Raw genomic sequence first — 18,059 nt, forward strand, 5'->3', positions numbered from 1 at the left:
CTCTTTTGCACTGCTAATTGCATCATTCTATCATGCAAGTAATCATGAAGCCAAACAAGCAAATTTAAAGCTGCTGGACTAATTCTAGGATGCTGGGCTCACATGATTAGGCAACACTGGGTAGCAATAAATATTCTGTTAAATGCAAACTGGATCATTAAGAAAAAGTGAATAATAAGGTCACTTACTATGGCAGCCCCATTGACTTGTACCGATTTACATGCAGTACTCAGAGTGGAAGAAGAAAGTCTTTCTGTACTCTGTGTCTCTCTCTGCTGTTTATCCACAACTTTGGAGTCCCTGTAATCATCCAGCAGGAAGCAAGGCTCATGAAAAATGAAAACTTCAGGATAGATGAATAGTTTAATAATAGCTCTAAAAAGTTTGAGTATGACTGCAAGTAGTTACAGCTATAATTTGCCTAGCACATGATGACTAGAATTACATTAAAAATGCCATCAAAAATAGAAAAAATATATTCCTGTGCAATGTGACCCTACCTCTAATTTGTCATGTTCTAATAGCATTTAGTTACTCAGCTATTTGATTTGCAAGTTCCAAATAAAGTGTTACCAAAAACTTTTTTTATGGTATGGACATCAGTACTGCCCACAGGGCCATGGGTTTACTCTCTGTGTTTCAAAGGTATCTAAATACAAGACAGCAAGGTATTCATTAAACTTCCACTCACAGAAACTAAACCACAACACTAAATTTTCTTCTGCTAAATTACTATTATGATTGAATCACTATTATGATATTGTTCAGAAATTAAGCTTTATTGCCTTTACTACAAGTACAACAAAATATTACTTCTTTCATTGATTAAAATTTTAATAGCTATTTACATTGTTCTGCCTGATGAAAGAAAATGCAAATGTGATGCAGAGCAGACTAATTATACCCATGTAATTAAGTGCTTACTCAGTAGGCTGGGGAGGTGAAGGAGACCTTTCAAAGGTCCTGGGCAATGTAGAAGAAACTGGTAACGGCTCTCGAGGAATTCCTGATGGAATAGTGTTTGTACTTGCATCCACATTAATGTTCTGAAGGAGGAAAAAAGGCACAGAAAGACAATCAAAATATCCAATTAATATGGTCTGCCTGAAAATTAGCACAACCAGGGAACACTTCCCAGTTTGATTTATACTGGTAAATTGACTATAGGAAGGTACAGAAGGATACAACACAGATATTGTAACGAACCTGTTATTTTTTCCTTTACATTTATTTAGAAACACAGATAACACACTGGGGCTATTTCCAAAGAAGTTAGAAGCTTAAGTCCATTTGGGACATATCTGAATGACAAAATCACTTTGAATCATTAATCAATCATCACCTTGTCAACTAGACCACAGCACTAAGTGCCACATCTGGTCATTTCTTGAACACTTCCTAGGGTGGTGACTCCATCACTTCTCTGGGCAGCATTTTCCAACACTTAACTTGCCTTACAGTAAAAAAAAAAATTTCCTGACTTTCAACCTACATCTCCCCTGGCACAGCTTGAGGCCATTTCCTCTTGTCCTGTCACTGGTTGCCTGGGAGAAGAGACCAACCCCCACCTGGCTACAGCCTCTGTGCAGGCAGTTGTAAGGAGTGATAAGGTCTCTCCTGAGCTCCTTTCCTTCAGGTTACATAATCCCAGTTCCCTCAGCTGTTCCTCATAACTTGTGCTCCAGACCCTTCACCAGCTTTGCTGCTCTTCTCTGGACACACTCCAGCACCTCAATGTCCTTCTTGTATTGGGGGGGCCCAAAACTGAACACAGGATTCCAGGTGCAGCCTCACCAGTGCCCAGGACAGGGGGACAATCAGTGCCCTGGTCCTGCTGGCCACACTATTGCTGACCCAAGCCAGGATGTCACTGGCCTTCCTGGGCACACCTGGCTCATGTTCAGCTGCTGTCAACCAGCACCCCCAGGTCCTTTCTCCAGGGCCATTTTCCAGCCACTCTGTCCCCAGCCTGTAGCACTGCCTGGGGTTCTTGTGACCCCAATGCAGGACCCAGAACTTGGCCTTGTTGAACCTCACACAATTAGCCTCAGCACATCAATCCAGCCTGTCCAGACCTCTTGCAGACCCTTCCCCTCCTGCCTCCAGCACATCAGCACTCCTGCCCAACTTAGTGCTGTCTGTGAACTTACTGAGGGTGCCCTCAATCCCCCTGTCCAAATGACTGATGAGGTTATTAAATCAGACTGGTCCCAACACCAAGCCCTGGGGAACGCCACTACTGACTGGACTTCTTTCCACCTGTAAATTCTGCACCTGCTGGTGACAAAGCAGGCTTTGCACCTGTAGACATAACCACAGGCAGCCTATGAAGACAAAAGTCTCCTAGTGCTGAGCACTAAGAACTGTATTCTTCAAAGCTCTAATTCTGTATCATCCCAATATAATGATTTGCTACCAAGCAAAGGCTTTTTCCATAGCCCTCAAAAGATTCTGCCAGTGCCAAGTGATACTGTACTTCCAGATAAATGTCAAATAGGTTCAAGATGCATACATTAATTTAAATGGTCACAAAATAAGAAAAGACTACTTTGTATTCTGAAAAACATATATCTCACATTTATAATAATTTTGTTTGTTTTAAAGGGTGCTATGCTCTTTGTATTGCTTCTGACCTGTCTCAAAAATTCCAAACCTCAAAGAGATTCTCGCATGCAGAAGGGGAAGCAATGGGAGAACACAAGCTCAGAAGGAATAAAATAACCCTCTCCTTTTCCCTCAGTCAAGTCACCACTCAAAAGGGCATAACCCTAAGACTCCTATGGTTGCTGTTATAAAAGAAAATGGGATTTGATGGCACTGTTTTAAAATCAGGCAGCATAGATTACTGCAGTAGATCTAAGCCTAGTTTGATTCAATGTAAGACTGCAAAAGGTGAATGTTTAGAAACAACAGAGCAGCTTTTATAGGTTTATTCACTGTAATAGTGTGTGCAAAAGCTTGAAACTGCAAGCTGCTGAGCATTCTGACCCAAGTGCATCAGAACTTGCAGGTACATGGTTAAGTGTGAACAGCTTCAAGTCAAGCAGACGTGCAAGAGCTTTTCCTTGCCAAAACACTCAGCCTTGATCTGACAATGCTGCACTTCCTAGTTACAAAATGTGGAATGATTATTACCTGCCATTCCCCAGAGCTACTTCTAGAAGAGCATCACTAGGCAAAGAGCATAAAGATACAAGGCTTGCATAACAACTGCTGGAAAGGACAGACCTCCAGTCCCCCTCAGCTCCCATACACTGGACTCACCCTTCTATAAGAAACAAGGGAAGCACTGTGTAACTCTCCTTCAGTGCTTTGTAACACCACATCAAGTGACATGAAAAAACACTGAGATCAAGGTGAAAAGCAGTCTGTATACATTGGCAAGACTGATGTTAGCTCAAATAGCTCTGTAGCAGAACACAATTGCTCTTTGGAGCCAGCTGCTGTTATCTTAATCTTTACTTAAATGCCAACAAGGAAAGGCAGCATAATCCCTTTTTTCCCACACAATGGTACAGAATAACTCCTGTATGCTGGAAAATGAAACTGGTAAATTGAAGGATGCTTTTTAATGTGATAGTTCACTGCAAGTATCATAAAGCCTAAGTGCCAAACTGATATGAAGACTGCCTCTACAGGAGAGAAGTCTAAGTTCTTTACCATAAGCACAAAGCAAGTACTAGATCTGTAATGGGGGAACAAAGGGTTTTCAGCTGCAGCAATAAAAACTTGTCCTGGAATTCTATTTAAAATCTAAAGTACAATAGTCAAAAACCACTTCATAAGTAACAGAGGTAAAACACTTCATAACTAATAGATCTTAGCCAAGAAAAGCCTACCATCTGTAGTACTGGCTGACAGTAAGTTAAACACTGTTTTTACCATGGCTCTGAACTGCACATTCCTACTAAATGCAATCCTGGAACACAGCAGCCCCTCCTACCACTTGCAGGAGACAGAGTAGATGGGCTCTCTGTACAGTCACTGCCTTGGGTGCAGACTGTCCTGCTGCCTCCCCCTTTCTTCACCAACCCCTGACACATGGGCACCAAAGAAAACATTCTAAACCCAGCTTATTGCAGGAGAAGACACCAGAGACTGTGGTTGTTCACCACTTCACCACGTCACTTTGCACTGCTAATCCAGGGCTTCACTTCTTCAGCTGTGGTACAGCTAGAAAAACACAAGTTACATTTCAGCTATCAAAAAAAGCCAATACAGACTTTCATAGCCCAGAGAATTCCACACTGCAGAGGGTTATTTGAGTTTTCCTGGAGAAGAACATACTGTCACTCACAGATGGCATGGTAGAGACAGTTCTAAGAATGAAATCTATGAAAAACTACTGAACATTAATTTTCAACTGCATCTCTACTACATCTATACAGCAGTGGTTGCCAAGTTATTCTGGTGTTTTTTTGTCTTTCTGAGCAATTTGACAAGACAACACTGGGATCCAGCTGGTTTTGGTAGCAGTTCTTGTTCCAGCTATGATGCCTAGTGTACTGAGATTATGTAGGCAGCTTCTTTATTTTGGTGCTTAGAAGTTTGTCACTTTAAAGTGTTTTATATAAAACTCAGAAGTCTTACTTTCAAGCAGGAGGGAAAATCTATCATATTTTTCACCTGAGTCTATCAAAAAGCCTGAGGCAGTTATGTACAGCAAAGAGCATATTTTCTAATCTCTGCTATTAACATCTACTTATTAAGCTGGTACCCATATCCCACACCATTTCAAAGAGAATACCCAACAAATTCTAAGATATAACTGAAGAAGGCAGCAGCACATCAATTGACAGCTCTTTTTAAAGAACATTTCTTACAACCCATGTAAACCCACAAGTTTTTCCATGCATAGATCACCAAATCAGAAAACAAGAGGTATGCAAGAGGTATGTTTTCCCAACCAAAATGAACATCCACTACTCACTCTTTCTTTTGACGTTCCTATTACCACACTGGACAGTCTGTTTTCAAACAGGTCTTCAGTCTTTAAATTGCCAGCAGCCCCAGGTAATGGAGGAAAGCTAGACAGACCCAATTCAAAGCTGGGAGATGGAGGTTTTGGGGGTGGTGGAGACTGTGTTTGGCCTCTCTGGAATAGAAATACCAGGTTGGGGTTACTGCACTAGATGACAGAAAAGATATGCAGCTCTAAACTGTATTTTCACTTGATTTGTATCAGCAAACCCCTGGAGAAGGTCCCCCCATCTCATCCCTCAAAAAACCCATAGAGTACCGAGGAATGGATGCTTTCATTTTCCACTGTTGCCCTTAAAATATTTAATTATTATTTAAATATCATGGTATATGCATCAGCTTTAGGGACACTGACAAAATAAGAAGTTTTCTCACTGACTCTTCATTGAGGACAGACACAGTGACACAGAAAGGAAAACAGACTGGTTTATGTACCATGATATGGTGAAAATATAATGCCCATTTATGTACAGTTACTAACATCCTAAATAAAAAGACAGTAGTCAACAAGAATCTTATTTTCAGATATATGAAGGAAGGGTAAGACAGCATGCCTTGTATGTAGTACAGACAATAACAATTTACATCTAATTAGTATTAATCTGTATTGTCACTGTGTAAAAATAGAATTGTAAGAGTCAAAACTATTTCTGAAACAGACACTTATAACTAATTCTAAGAAGAAAACCAATGTCTCAAGCAAAATAGCCACCTGTGTGTTAAATGCAACTTTTTTGCACTATAGAGAGCAGTTCAGGAGTTAAAAGTACCATGGTTTAAGATCACTTGTGAGAAATGCTGGTAAGGATTTGCAAGTTATTTTATATTTACACAGTAAAAATAAAACTCCTTTGTAATATGCTGTAACTGAAGTTACAAATTAACTTCACCTACATCATGTAAACAAAGAAGTTTTTCTTCAAAGAACTGTTTCTTGACTGTGCTGTGGCCTGTGCTAAGATGATCTTTGCTGCAAAATATCAAATGCAAACCAAACTTTAAAACAGTTCCTATTTTGAAAAGGAAAACACAAGTATATAGTCAAGATGGTGTGAATGTGAGAACAAGGCTTCTGAACAAAAAGAACAACAGATATAAGACTACATTTGAGGTCTTTTCACAAACTATATGTAATGTCCAAAGAACTGTGTGTCAAGAGGGAAGTAGGGAAAGAAAAAATACAGAAGCAAGAACAATTGCAACTCCAATCACTGCTCCTGACCCAGCATTATTCCTTGGAAGAATGCTACAGCAATGGAGACTGCAAATGTCCAAAACTGAAGTCAGATGACCTGTCAAAGGTCAGGGAGAGAGACTACACTAATACAGCTCAAACTGCAAGAGGAACAATTCAAATTTTTAGAAGTCATTCTTCAAATCACACACTCTTCTTAAAGGGGACTGAAGTTCTGTAATAGCAAATGCTTTTATGTTACATTTTAAGTTACAAAGTTGAATCCTAAAACCCTCAAAATATTAAGAGTGGCATTAACATCTAAAATTAGCAGGATAAGGGAGGACTTCAACAAGTTTTAAGCTAACTGCATAAAATTTCTCAAGCTAACCTCCTGTAGATTCAGTACTTGGCTTATGTCTACAGCCTCATAAAAAATCTGATCAAAAAGTTTCATGCTCTTTTTCATGCAAATGTGCATACAACTCTATACTTTTTCCTTTATAAAGAAAAATCTTCTAAAGAATTCATTACTCCATTCAAATATACTGGTTTTAGTGGTGTCCTGTGCACACTATCTAATTGCTACAGCATTACACAAGAAATAGGATACTGGATTCAATTATTTCCACAGTCTAAAGGCAAAATTTTCATTTCTTGGTTCCAAGTACACTTCCTTACAGTCCTGGGTGTGCAGCAGCTCTCACCTCTGCTCATGGTGCAGCACTGGACACTACAGAATAAAGTTTCTTGGCCCAGAACAGACTGGAAGGAACCTGGCTGCACAGACTACAATTAGAGCCTGGTGCTGACAGAAGGGAACTGTGGGTCTCCAAAGAACTCACATCTACCAGTTGGTAATCCTTTCACTTCAGTCACTCACACCTAACCTGTACCACTTCCTTGTTCTTTTAAATATAGAAAAAAGTTAATAGGAAAACTTCACTCTAAAAATTCAAGCAGCTTTGAAAGGGCAAAAGGAAGAAGTACTGGGAATCCTACAGGCACTCTGGTCTCACTGCCTCTGGGAAGTTTGATGAGAACTAAAAGCACTCAAAAGGGAGGAATCACTTGCTAAACTTTCCTGCTCCTTTGTCCTAGTTCACTCAGGCCAATCAACAGCAGGAGCCACAAACACACACATGCAGTGATTCCAGACCTTTAGGGAAGTGTTATGGCTGATGCAGTAGTGTTACTTTACAACTGTACATGAATAAGGAAATAACCTGGTTCAACTTCATGAATATGCCACATGTGGCAAAAATAAATTGCAAAGAAACGACTGGTTTTATCACACCAAACCTTAAATCCTATAAAAACATGTTTTTTTCTCTTCTACACTTAGTGCAGCCTTTTCATGTATCAAGTCTACTTTAGTATTAACCTTGAATTTAAGTTTCCCAAAACCCCAGTATTTTAATAGTATTAGCATACCCTTACCTGGTGGCACCTGAAGAGGCATTAAAGAAAATGAACTGATCACTTCATAACAAATATTTTTGCTACACATTATGCCACAAGGATCTATATAATGTTTTTCACTGTCACTGATTGATAATGAACTATCAAGTGTTTTCAACTTCAGCTGTTTAGCCATTCCTGAATGTGAACACTGGCATGTTGACAAAAACTGAGATGGAAATTTTTTGCTACTCTAAAAGTAATTTTAACTTTTTCCTGACTTCTGCATTAATGGAAAATCAGCTCTGATACCCAAATGCAGTAAACGCATGTGACTAATGAGCTGTTGTCTTTAATCAACTGTAATATACAACTGCTTCTGCAGTAACTTATGTCCCCTGCTAGCCCATGAAATATCCACACTCTTGCCTTGTTACCCTGCTTTTATTAGAGACAAATAAGATCATGAACACTCACTGTAAACTTGTCCTCCCTTTTCTTTCGGTAGCCATATGAGTTTTTCCTAAGGGAAAGAATGCAGATATGAGAACCTTACCTATAAATGGTTGGAAAGCAGTTAATGAAAACAGGAAAAATTAATTCAAATTGCTATTTCATCCATCTTCATTCTGCACAGCTTACATTATTAAGAAATGTTTTAGGGAAAAATTCCTAGCAAGCTCTCCTTAAAATAAAGGGATACATCTTATGCGAATCAAGGTAAGAATAAACTGGTTACAATTAATTGCTGTGTTAAAAACATCTCAGTAGAGATACATATAAGGATTAGACAAAATGTTACAGTATATAAATAAGGGGGTCAAAAATTTTTGCATACCAATGTAACTTCTGAAATACAGCTAACTGTTTCCAATCCAGGTAAGGCTCCTTCAAAACATTTTTAGCACTTCGCCCCCAGCCCTGCTTCAGGTAAAGCCCCTCCAAGCAGTACAGTAAAATTTGCAGTGCATTCTAATTCAGTTTCAATATATTTTCTAAGTTAATTTGACTTTCATTATTCTAAAGGTATTCAATACTGAAACATCAAAATAATATCATTTTAAGTACTGACTGTTCCTGCACATTTTTAGTCTATAGTTAGAGCAATCTTGTTTCCCGAGTTCTTAATCATGCTTTCATCCATTAGTTATAACACAATTTGGTAAATTAGATTTAGAAAAGTATTACAACCCTTGCACAAAATACCCATTTAATTTTGCAATGATACAAGTCTGAAATAGGATCATCTGCAAAACACTTATCTTCCAATTCAGTAAGTCACTCAAAATGTGATTTACTTGGAATCATAAATACAGCCATTATCAAAGCTGCAGAATACTTTTATGAAGCACTTATTAGAACTGTATTTATAAATATGCCAGTTTTCAGCTCCCCAGGTAGTTGGTTCTGGGTTTTATTAGGTTGCTTTTAAAACATAACAATAGTTTCCTTAGTTGCCTGTAGCAGTTTTTCCTCCCTCCATACCAATCCATCATCTTTGCTGTTGTGTATGCCCAGTTTGGTCAAAATTCTGATCCTTCAACTGAAAAAGTGAAGAATGAGCACTGCTAACACACATTCAGGTGTACAATATGCAATGCTGAACAATGGAATTGGGCAGAACTCCTTGAATAATGTCAAACAAATAATATAAGAAAACTTTCTTGCACCAGATGAAGAAACGATAGAAGATCTTATAGATCTAAACAGTTCATCAGTTGCCAATAATGATTTTCATCTGGTAGGAAAGCATGCAAGTCTGCTTTGCCTTTGTTCTGTGAAGTACTTTGCAAGATTTTAGGTTTGAGGAGAGTCTGAGTTTAAAGCAGCATCGAGAGCAGTAACAATACCACATCTGCACTAAACAGAGCAGTTCAGAAGCAGCAGCACCTGGCTGTTCAGAGGACAACCATGAAGCACACTCACCTCCCCCTCCCTAATCCAGGGGACGAGTCAAGGCTGGTCTGTTCCATCCTCCCAGTCCCCACTTCCCTCTTGGTGTAGCTGGTGGTGGCACTCTGCACCCGTGTCCTGCTTTGGCCCGGCTGCCGCGTCTGTGGACTCCTGACGCCATTGATTAAACGATCAGCAGAAAAGTTGAATATTGTAGGACTGTCTAGAAGCCCAGGTCCCCTTTCTGCACTGGGTATTGTATGGCGTATATGTGACTTGCTAGGATTCCTATAAATTCAAAAGTCATTTCAACATACGCGCACTAGCAGAGACCTTCTGAGGCCTAAGCCTGTTCACAGAATTCAGAAGCAAGATCTTCACTCCTTTATCACTTAGTTATAAGAATGATCAACATTCATTGTAACAGGTCATGTGAATTATCAAAATTAACCTTTTCCCTGTCTGCTTTCAACTAGAGCTTTACTGTATGAATAATCCTGTTGATGACATGTCATCACCCAGAATATTTCAGCTGAATACCCTAAATCACAGAACAGATAATTTCTCAGCTTTCAGACTGTCCATTTACATTTCCAAACACTGCATCCATTAACATCAGAAGCACCATCTGCCCTTTGGCCTCACCTCTGGCACCAGGTTCAGTTTCACAAGTATTCTCAAGTGAGCTGGTGTTACTAAAATAAGCAGATGAAAACCCCATGTGCCAGATAATACAACAGTATTGTTAAAAGATAGATGAACTTGCCTGTTCCTGGGAGGATACTGTCTGAGTGTTGTCAGTGGAGAAGCAGCAGGCTTGAAGGTTGGAGATGTGAACCCATTGATAAATCCAGTATTTGGAAATGGTGTTACCTAAAAAAAGGTATTGCATGCTCATCATTATAAACAAACGGAGTATTACTTTTCTTAACCCCATATTTTATGTGATTCTGTGCAGGACAGTACTCAAAAGATTGTCTCAAACAGCAATAGAGCATCTGTCTAGTGCCTTGTAGCTCACTTACAAAATTTCTGGAAAAACTCCAAGCTTCTGTTTTTTGAGAAGTCAGCCACTACACATATTCAACTTATGACAGTTCAAGAGAACTGAAAAACATCAAGCCAAAATTCTTGGTTGTAAGTTAAACAGCTCTCCTCCTATTTCACACCATACTACACATGGCTTTGGAGTACCAAGATACTCCTTTGTCAGAGTCTCTAATCTACATGGCCTGTAACTGTTTCTCTTACAATTGTACATGAATTCCTCCCTTAAAAAACCCCAATAACTTCCTTTTAGTTCCTCATTCTACTTCCATGTGACATCTAAATAAAACCTAGAGAATAAGTGGATGTTAAGTGGAATTCTGATGCTTTTCAGATCTTACCACCTTATTCTACATGTGAAACACCGTCTTCTTGTCTGAAGAAACAAGATTTTCTGGGGTGGGTGCATACTAACGCCTTGTACATGCCTCAAAACCTGAAGCATGTTCACAGTCATTTCCCCAACCTCACTAGCACACTTTTATATTTTTTATTTAAACGTGGGAGTTTAATTTAAGGAACATTACTGTTAGCACCATCAAATGCTTGCTTGTATTTTTCCCCTGAAAAAAACTACAATGCAGAACAAAAAGACTCTTTCTACATTCTATTAAGCTTTGAGAAACAGCTATGATTAAGACCATTTGCTATAAAGGTACATTTAAACTTGAAAACAGTTTCTTGTGCAAGTTAAATCATTAATCAATAGAAAACAAAATTTAACACCAAAGCTGTCATATCAAACTACTGCTAGCCTAACCTAGCATGCATGACAGCAAATGCTCCCTCAGGCTTCACAAAAAGGCCATTAAAGAAGGCCTGTAACAAAGCTCCTTGAGGAACAAAGTTTCATCAAAATATGCTTTGAAGTGTTTCTGGTTTAAGAGTTACAACATGAGTCCTGAAAAATTCCACCAAAGCTAGTAAGCAACCACTGAACCTGAAAAAATGAGAAGACACTGAACTTATCAGGGACCCTAGCAATATTCAACTCTTCTTTCTTTATAATGATGTGTGATCCTTTTGGATGAAAAAAAATTTTTCCCCATTTTCCAATTATACCAAAAGCATTCACAGAAGTCAACTGGTTCAAATACACTTGCTTTTCAGTTTCTTTTTTTTTTAATTCCCAAACAGGAAAAACTAGATCTTTTCTCAAATATGATTTAAACACATGATGAAGAATGAGGTAGTTTTAGAATCCTGAGGACATGTGTTGGCATCTTCAAGTTTCAGAACTAAAATGGTATTGCCCACATGACTGGGGTATTCAATCTCAAATTAGAGATGAGAGAGAAAAGAGTTTATGTTGAAGCAGAATAGAGAAACTTTGCTGTATTTTCACACAAGTCTCTACATGCAAATTGCAACCCTGTCTCATGAAAATTATTGCTGTGTCATGGTTCCTCAGGGTCCCTGTTCTCCTCAAGTGATTCCTATTCAAATATAGCTCTTCCTACAAAAGAATCAAGAAACATCACGTTACAGTCATGTACATAAAATGCAGCTAACCAATGACAATACACTGCAGAACAGTGAAAAGCAAAGCACAGACAGTTGATTTCCTGTTTTGACTAAGAAAAGTTGGAGATCTTTAATGCTAGCAAACTCATCAAGTCTTCCCCAAAAGATAGGACTAACTTTCTTGGATACAGAAGGTTACAGGATAACATAAGTAGATACACAGTATGATGTGCTTGAACCTGTGGTTTATTAATCTTTGTCTTCTGTGTTATTCCCATCCAGCTCATTCAGTATCCCAGAGCAAGACTGTGCAACAGCCTTAGTTTATCTACAGGCAGATTCAAATTCATTGCTGCTTAACAAGACAGCTTTTTCCTGGAACAGTGCTCACTGTGTTACCTTGTCTTCTCCACATTCTTCATCCCCCCCAGAACACCTCCCCCTGCAAGGCCTCTGGTTCCCTTCCCTGTGTGTGAAGTGTTTAGCACACCAACTTTTTAATTAGCTGTGGTTCAGTTCAGAGGATGTTTGCTCAAGTTTATTCAAGGACACTTTAATCCTCTGCCAAAAAAAACATCTAAAGAACTTCTAATTTTGAGCATTGTTCCCCTCATTTCTTTGAGCCACAAGTAAAGGAGGCATCTCCAGAGGGGAGAAAGAGGCTCCAGATAGGAAACCTGAGCCTCCCAGTCATTACAGGAAACTCCACGTGTTTGTAGGGTAACAAAGGCGAACTAAAAGGGGCCAAGGTAATTCTGATGAGTGTCACAAAGCAGAAGACAGAAGCAGCATTGCAGGATACAGTAGATATCTCATTAGAGTATTTAAGGATTTATTGCTACCATCCTAGCTTCAAGCCTTACCAACAGCCCTTTAAGAAAATAATTTAAAAAGCAATTTAAAAGTGATTTTTGTAATTAGCAAAAGCAATTTCACTTTTCATTGCCAAAAGAGATGTTACCATTGCACAGAAAATATTCTGCTTTAAGAACACGCCAAACAGGGCAATTCAGCATGTTAACCTACAATCTAATTTCCTGTAAGAAGAACTTGGTATCTTGACAAGTCTTTACTAAGGAACTGCCTCAAAATCTAAAAGGTTTAAGAAGAGAATCACACTCCAGTCTGAGATCAGACACAATTTTCAAATTATTAATCCATCTTGTACACCATGGCAAGGATTCTGAAGGACTGTTTTTCAAGAAGAACCAGAATCTTAAACTCCCCTCTTCAGGATAATTATGTTTCCTACACTTCAATAAGAAAATAGTATCAGCTTTGAAAAGAACACAACTATTCCAGAATCAAGAGACTTACCAATGAAGGGTCAAGGTAGCTGTGTGTGGCTGACCAGGTCTGTGGGCCAATCAAGCTGTACAGTGGGAAGTGCTGCTGGGGACTGTATACTGGAGGGATGTAAAAGGATGTTGTGTAGCGCTGCTGCGTGTAGAGGTTCATATCCAGAGGTCTATATCCATTCTTTGGCAAAAATGTGTTTATAGCTATTGCCTTTGCTTTTATCCTTGCCTGCAAAGGAGATTAGATTATTTATTACAGCAGTCTTTCAAATTATATCAGGATGGTTCAAATTAGCAGCTCTCAAACTTTTACTGGACACTTATCAGGAGCTGCAGGGACAGCAGGAATGCTCCCCTGCTGCCTGATGCTGGGCTGGATATACCACTGCCACAAATGAGGAAGAGGAGAGCTGAAGTCGTATGTGCTACATTTCTAGACCCACCTCCAGATGAAATGGCTGCTGAGATTGGACTACTTAACTTTACATTAGAAATCACAGTGAGCACCACAAAACCCAGGACATACACACACACCCCACCCCTAACATCATAAACCTCTATTTACCTTAATTGGTTTTCCTTGGAAAGTCTTCACTTCTTCTCTAAGGTATCTGTAAGCCTTTATAAACAAGAAATTGTTAGATTTGTCAAATGTAATTTAAATAAAGGAAACTTAAGTTTTGACAGGCTAGGCCTAACAATAATTCTTGGAGTGTCTGCTAATGTTACAGTATAGCAAAATCTCATACATCACCTGCACTTAGCAACATTTAACTTATCATTAAGTGCTTCAGTAGCATTAAAACAAGATTCTAATGGTTATGATTATAGGATTTCAATGTGTCACCCAAAAAAGTCAACACAGTACAAAAAATATCATAGCTTTAGCCAGGAAGTCAAGATATGTGAATAAGATAAAAAAACCTCTTAAGTGTTATGTTTAATAGTTACTGAAAATTGGACACAACCTAAGGGGAAGCATTACTGTTTTTACAGCGTGGGGTATGTTTTTCTTTACGTTGTTACAGATTTGTAATACAGTTTCCAACCTGTCAATTCATCCTCCTGTCATCCTTATTTACTTTTGCATTCTAATAAGCTTCAAAAAACAGCATTACCTGCTGTGCATCAGCTTCCGATTCAAATGTGATGAACCAATTGTCATTATAGGCAAATTCACAGTTGATGAACTTAGGCAAATTGTCTCCTTTGAAAAGTGCTTCAACCTCCTGGGGAAAGTGGTTTGATAAGGAGGTGGTGAGGTGAGGGGGGATGGATGGAGAGAAGAAAAGACATCAATGTAAAATGCAAAACTCTGACACACTGAGAAAGAAGGACAGAAAGCACTGCTGGGCTTACAAAACATAACAGAGTAGTTCAGAACACCTGCAGCAGTGTCAGCTCTCTCCAGTCTCCCCCTGGAAGGAATTAAAACTAGCACTGTCTAAGGCCATACTGCAAGAGGTTTAGCTGGGAGCTATTTAGGCCAGACTAAAACTTGGTATCAAGTGCACAAAGATGTCTATTTCTCCCCTGTCCCCAAAACCACGGAGCCACATGAAAACCTGTGCATATGGCATGGGACAGGAAAATCCTGTCTTTTCAGCAGAAACCTGCAAGTAAGCTTTAACTCAAATGTTTACAGATCGATGTATTCGAAACAGGGCTGATGTTACCTCAAACATGACTGGCTAGTTTCTACAGAAAAAACAGACCCTGGATTTTTTATTTGTTTTAATTCATTTGCATACTTTTTAAAGTATGTTTTGTCACAGATCTGAGGTGAGCAGCATCAAAAGGCAACACAACTTGGGAGGCCTTACAGCCTTTGCTGCTTTAATAAAGCCTGACTCTGCTGTGCTAGAAAACATAGGCTATTAAATCTGGTTAGTTAAGTCCAGATTTTTCCAGCACAACAAATTTAAACAAAATGTATAAAGCATTTCACTGGAGACCAATACTTCTGAAAATAAAGACTCCTCAGAACATTGTTGTCAAATATTTAAGAGTGAACATCCAGTGCTAATATATCCAACCTGATGAACTCATGACAGAAAAAAAAAATCTACAATACTAAAACTTAGGCAGTCTTTGTAAGGCTACATTTAATTTGGAAAGCTAGAAGTAGCCATTATTTTAAAGCTGTGTACATAGCACATTTCCAACTTCTTCCCTTCAATTCCTTTTAGCATTTTGTTTCGTGTTCCTGTTTACTAAGGCCACTTAGCTTTTTGTTACCAGTTTCTACACTGCAGTACTTCTGATTTTTGTATGATGGTTATTAAGAGGAGCAACTCTTTCAGAATCTTTAGTCTTCCTTATAAAATTAAATAGAAGAGAAATTAAAATATATACCATCATCAAGAACCTGCACCTTCTCCTTTTTGAAAACTCAAGATGGTTTAATTACAACACCATATTTTTTTTCCTAATATTTCCATCAGTCATAGTCCCTGATTCACTGGAGTGGCATTAAGTATCTTTCAAATAATGAAGTTCTCCTGTCATTCCACAAGCCAGGGGAGATCCTTAGTGACTTATTGACACCTCTCACCTCAACATTATAGAAATGTTTACAAAGCTTTAACTACTTTACTTGAGCAAGCTTCAAGGAGCAACAGTGGCATTTTCTAGTCTAAGACTTATCTTCTTTCATCTTTGTCTATTTATCCAAGGATCTCAGCACCAAGTGCATATAAGTAGGACAAAGCCCAAGAAATAGATGTATCTCCACCAAAGACAGCACTATCAGTCTCTCAGCCCTCTGCAGAACTACAGGTTCTACCACAGCCTTGCTATAAGCAACATGCATCTACCAAAAATATTTATCCAAACAAAAACAGTAAGTTTAAGAAGTGCTGTTAGAAACTAACAGTGTAGTAGAAAAAAATGTGATGTGCATTGAAATCTAGAAAAAATCTAACTTCCAAGTCCTAAGGGAAAAGTGTTCTTTACTGAACAAGGGAACACTTACTTCAATGGGAGTAGATTCAGGTACTTCACGTAAAATCACAATACAGCGATTCTGATTTGGCCGAACTTTTTCCCCCTTTTCATCCACTTGAACTAAAGGCAACGCTAAGAGAGAAAAGACAAGAATGCATTTCAGCTGTCAAAAAAGCTAGGAGCTTTGCACTCCAAAAGATGCTGTGAACATAGACATACAATGCAGAGCCTCCAATATTTTCGAATTAAGAAACAAGCAGACAATGTTTCTGTTCATCATTTACATGCCTGAAGAATCCTTTCTAGTTTTTTACAAAACTTGTAGCTCTGGCCAAGTACACTCTGAGCTGAGATTTTCCATTTATAACTGCATCTCTGCACACCCTGGCAACACCCTTGTAGCTCTCACCAGGCATTCATTCACTTTTCCATCTCTGGTATGCCTCTCTCTTGTTTTGAGCAGACTCAGAAGCACAGAGTTAAGCCAAGGGGGTCTCTTGATCCACCTACTTCCCTTACCTTTACAGGGGATGAAATGTTTTTGTGCTTCCAGGAAAGAACTCCCAGCACTAGTATAGTTACTCCCTTTATCTTCCATGGAAGCTTCCCACAGAATTCTTCCCAGCTGTGCTCTGAGCAAGCTGAAGTTTGCTCTTGCAAAATACAAAACCTTAGAAATGCTCAGTGTGCTCAGCACGACCCCAAACACCACAGTTCTATGACTGGTGCAGCCAAGGCTCCCCCTGACTGAGACATACAGAGCAGGTTTTCTCAGTTTCTGAGCAGTGAATCCAGCAGAGCCTCATTGCTGGCTGGCACATCTAACACCTGTATGGGGACACAGTCCTCTGCCTGTTCCAGAAACTTGATGGATGGCAGGAGCTGCTTTATTGCTCTTCCCACAAATATTTAAGCCACTGAAACTGACTGCAAGAACCAGGTTTGGCTGACCCAAAGCTCACTTGAGTGACACAAATATTGCTCTGTTGCCCTTATTGTCCTGGTTCAGGTCAGCAGCAGATGCCAGCTGTAAGATTTCCCTTGGAAACACCCCCCAGGGTCTTGGCCCACAGGTACTCCACAGAGCTTCCATGACTGATGCAGCTGATTTCTATCCATTCAAGGTTCTCCTTAAGAGAGTGAGACTCCTCCATCCCTTTTTCCCTGCCTGTCTTTACAGAACAATCTAAAGATATCCATCATGATCCCCCAATCATGTGAGTTATCCTACCACATCCCACAATTTAAACTCATAAATTCTTATGTGCATAGATCATTATTCAATAGCTGGAATACAGAGTAGCTTTAATAAAACTACAGTCCTATAACTGATGATCTAAGCTGCTTGGGCTACTTAATGCTGTACAGAAAAATAATGGCATTTTACTGCAATACAGTAAGAGAGATGAAAAATTCAGATTAATAGTTCTACACCAATAACTAAAATGCTTTCTAGCACTAAGGAACTTTTACTTACATCTCAGCACTTCAACAATCAAATCCATATCAGTACTGAGTTTCTTGACATGATCAAGATTTGCTACTGTCATTATTGGCACATACTGATCACTGTCCATCTGTGATATAAGGTACATGTCACTGGCAAGATTTTCTCTGTTGGGAAGAAAAAAAAAAAGAGAAATGTCATAGATTAACTTTGTCCAATAAACGCAAGACAAAAATTCATCACATAGTAGAAGACAGATTCCTTCAGCATTTTTGCTAATTAATGAAAATCACTGGCTTAAAGCTTGCTAAATAGCTTAAATTACTCAGTTTTAATTATGACCAGTAAAGATCACAAAAATTCACCTGATCTGTAATTGCTTGTAACTACTCTCATTTCAAACCCATAT

The 18,059-nt window shown here is 38.9% G+C and overlaps 1 protein-coding gene across 1 annotated transcript in view; it reads right to left on the reverse strand.

Moving 5' to 3' along the window:
- LARP4B (La ribonucleoprotein 4B) overlaps positions 1–18,059 on the reverse strand; it is a 55,987-nt gene that overhangs the window by 4,206 nt on the left and 33,722 nt on the right. The window contains exons 6-16 of the mRNA XM_059466469.1: positions 17,681–17,817; positions 16,232–16,335; positions 14,376–14,486; positions 13,823–13,876; positions 13,277–13,486; positions 10,215–10,321; positions 9,482–9,736; positions 8,033–8,078; positions 4,931–5,095; positions 925–1,046; positions 189–300 (exon numbers count right to left, since the gene is read on the reverse strand). Coding sequence (XP_059322452.1) covers positions 189–300; positions 925–1,046; positions 4,931–5,095; positions 8,033–8,078; positions 9,482–9,736; positions 10,215–10,321; positions 13,277–13,486; positions 13,823–13,876; positions 14,376–14,486; positions 16,232–16,335; positions 17,681–17,817 — 1,423 coding nt within the window. The remainder of the gene's footprint in view (positions 1–188; positions 301–924; positions 1,047–4,930; positions 5,096–8,032; positions 8,079–9,481; positions 9,737–10,214; positions 10,322–13,276; positions 13,487–13,822; positions 13,877–14,375; positions 14,487–16,231; positions 16,336–17,680; positions 17,818–18,059) is intronic.

This window comes from Ammospiza nelsoni, chromosome 1 (genome assembly GCF_027579445.1).
Source record: "Ammospiza nelsoni isolate bAmmNel1 chromosome 1, bAmmNel1.pri, whole genome shotgun sequence".
NCBI classification, from domain to species: Eukaryota; Metazoa; Chordata; class Aves; order Passeriformes; family Passerellidae; genus Ammospiza; species Ammospiza nelsoni.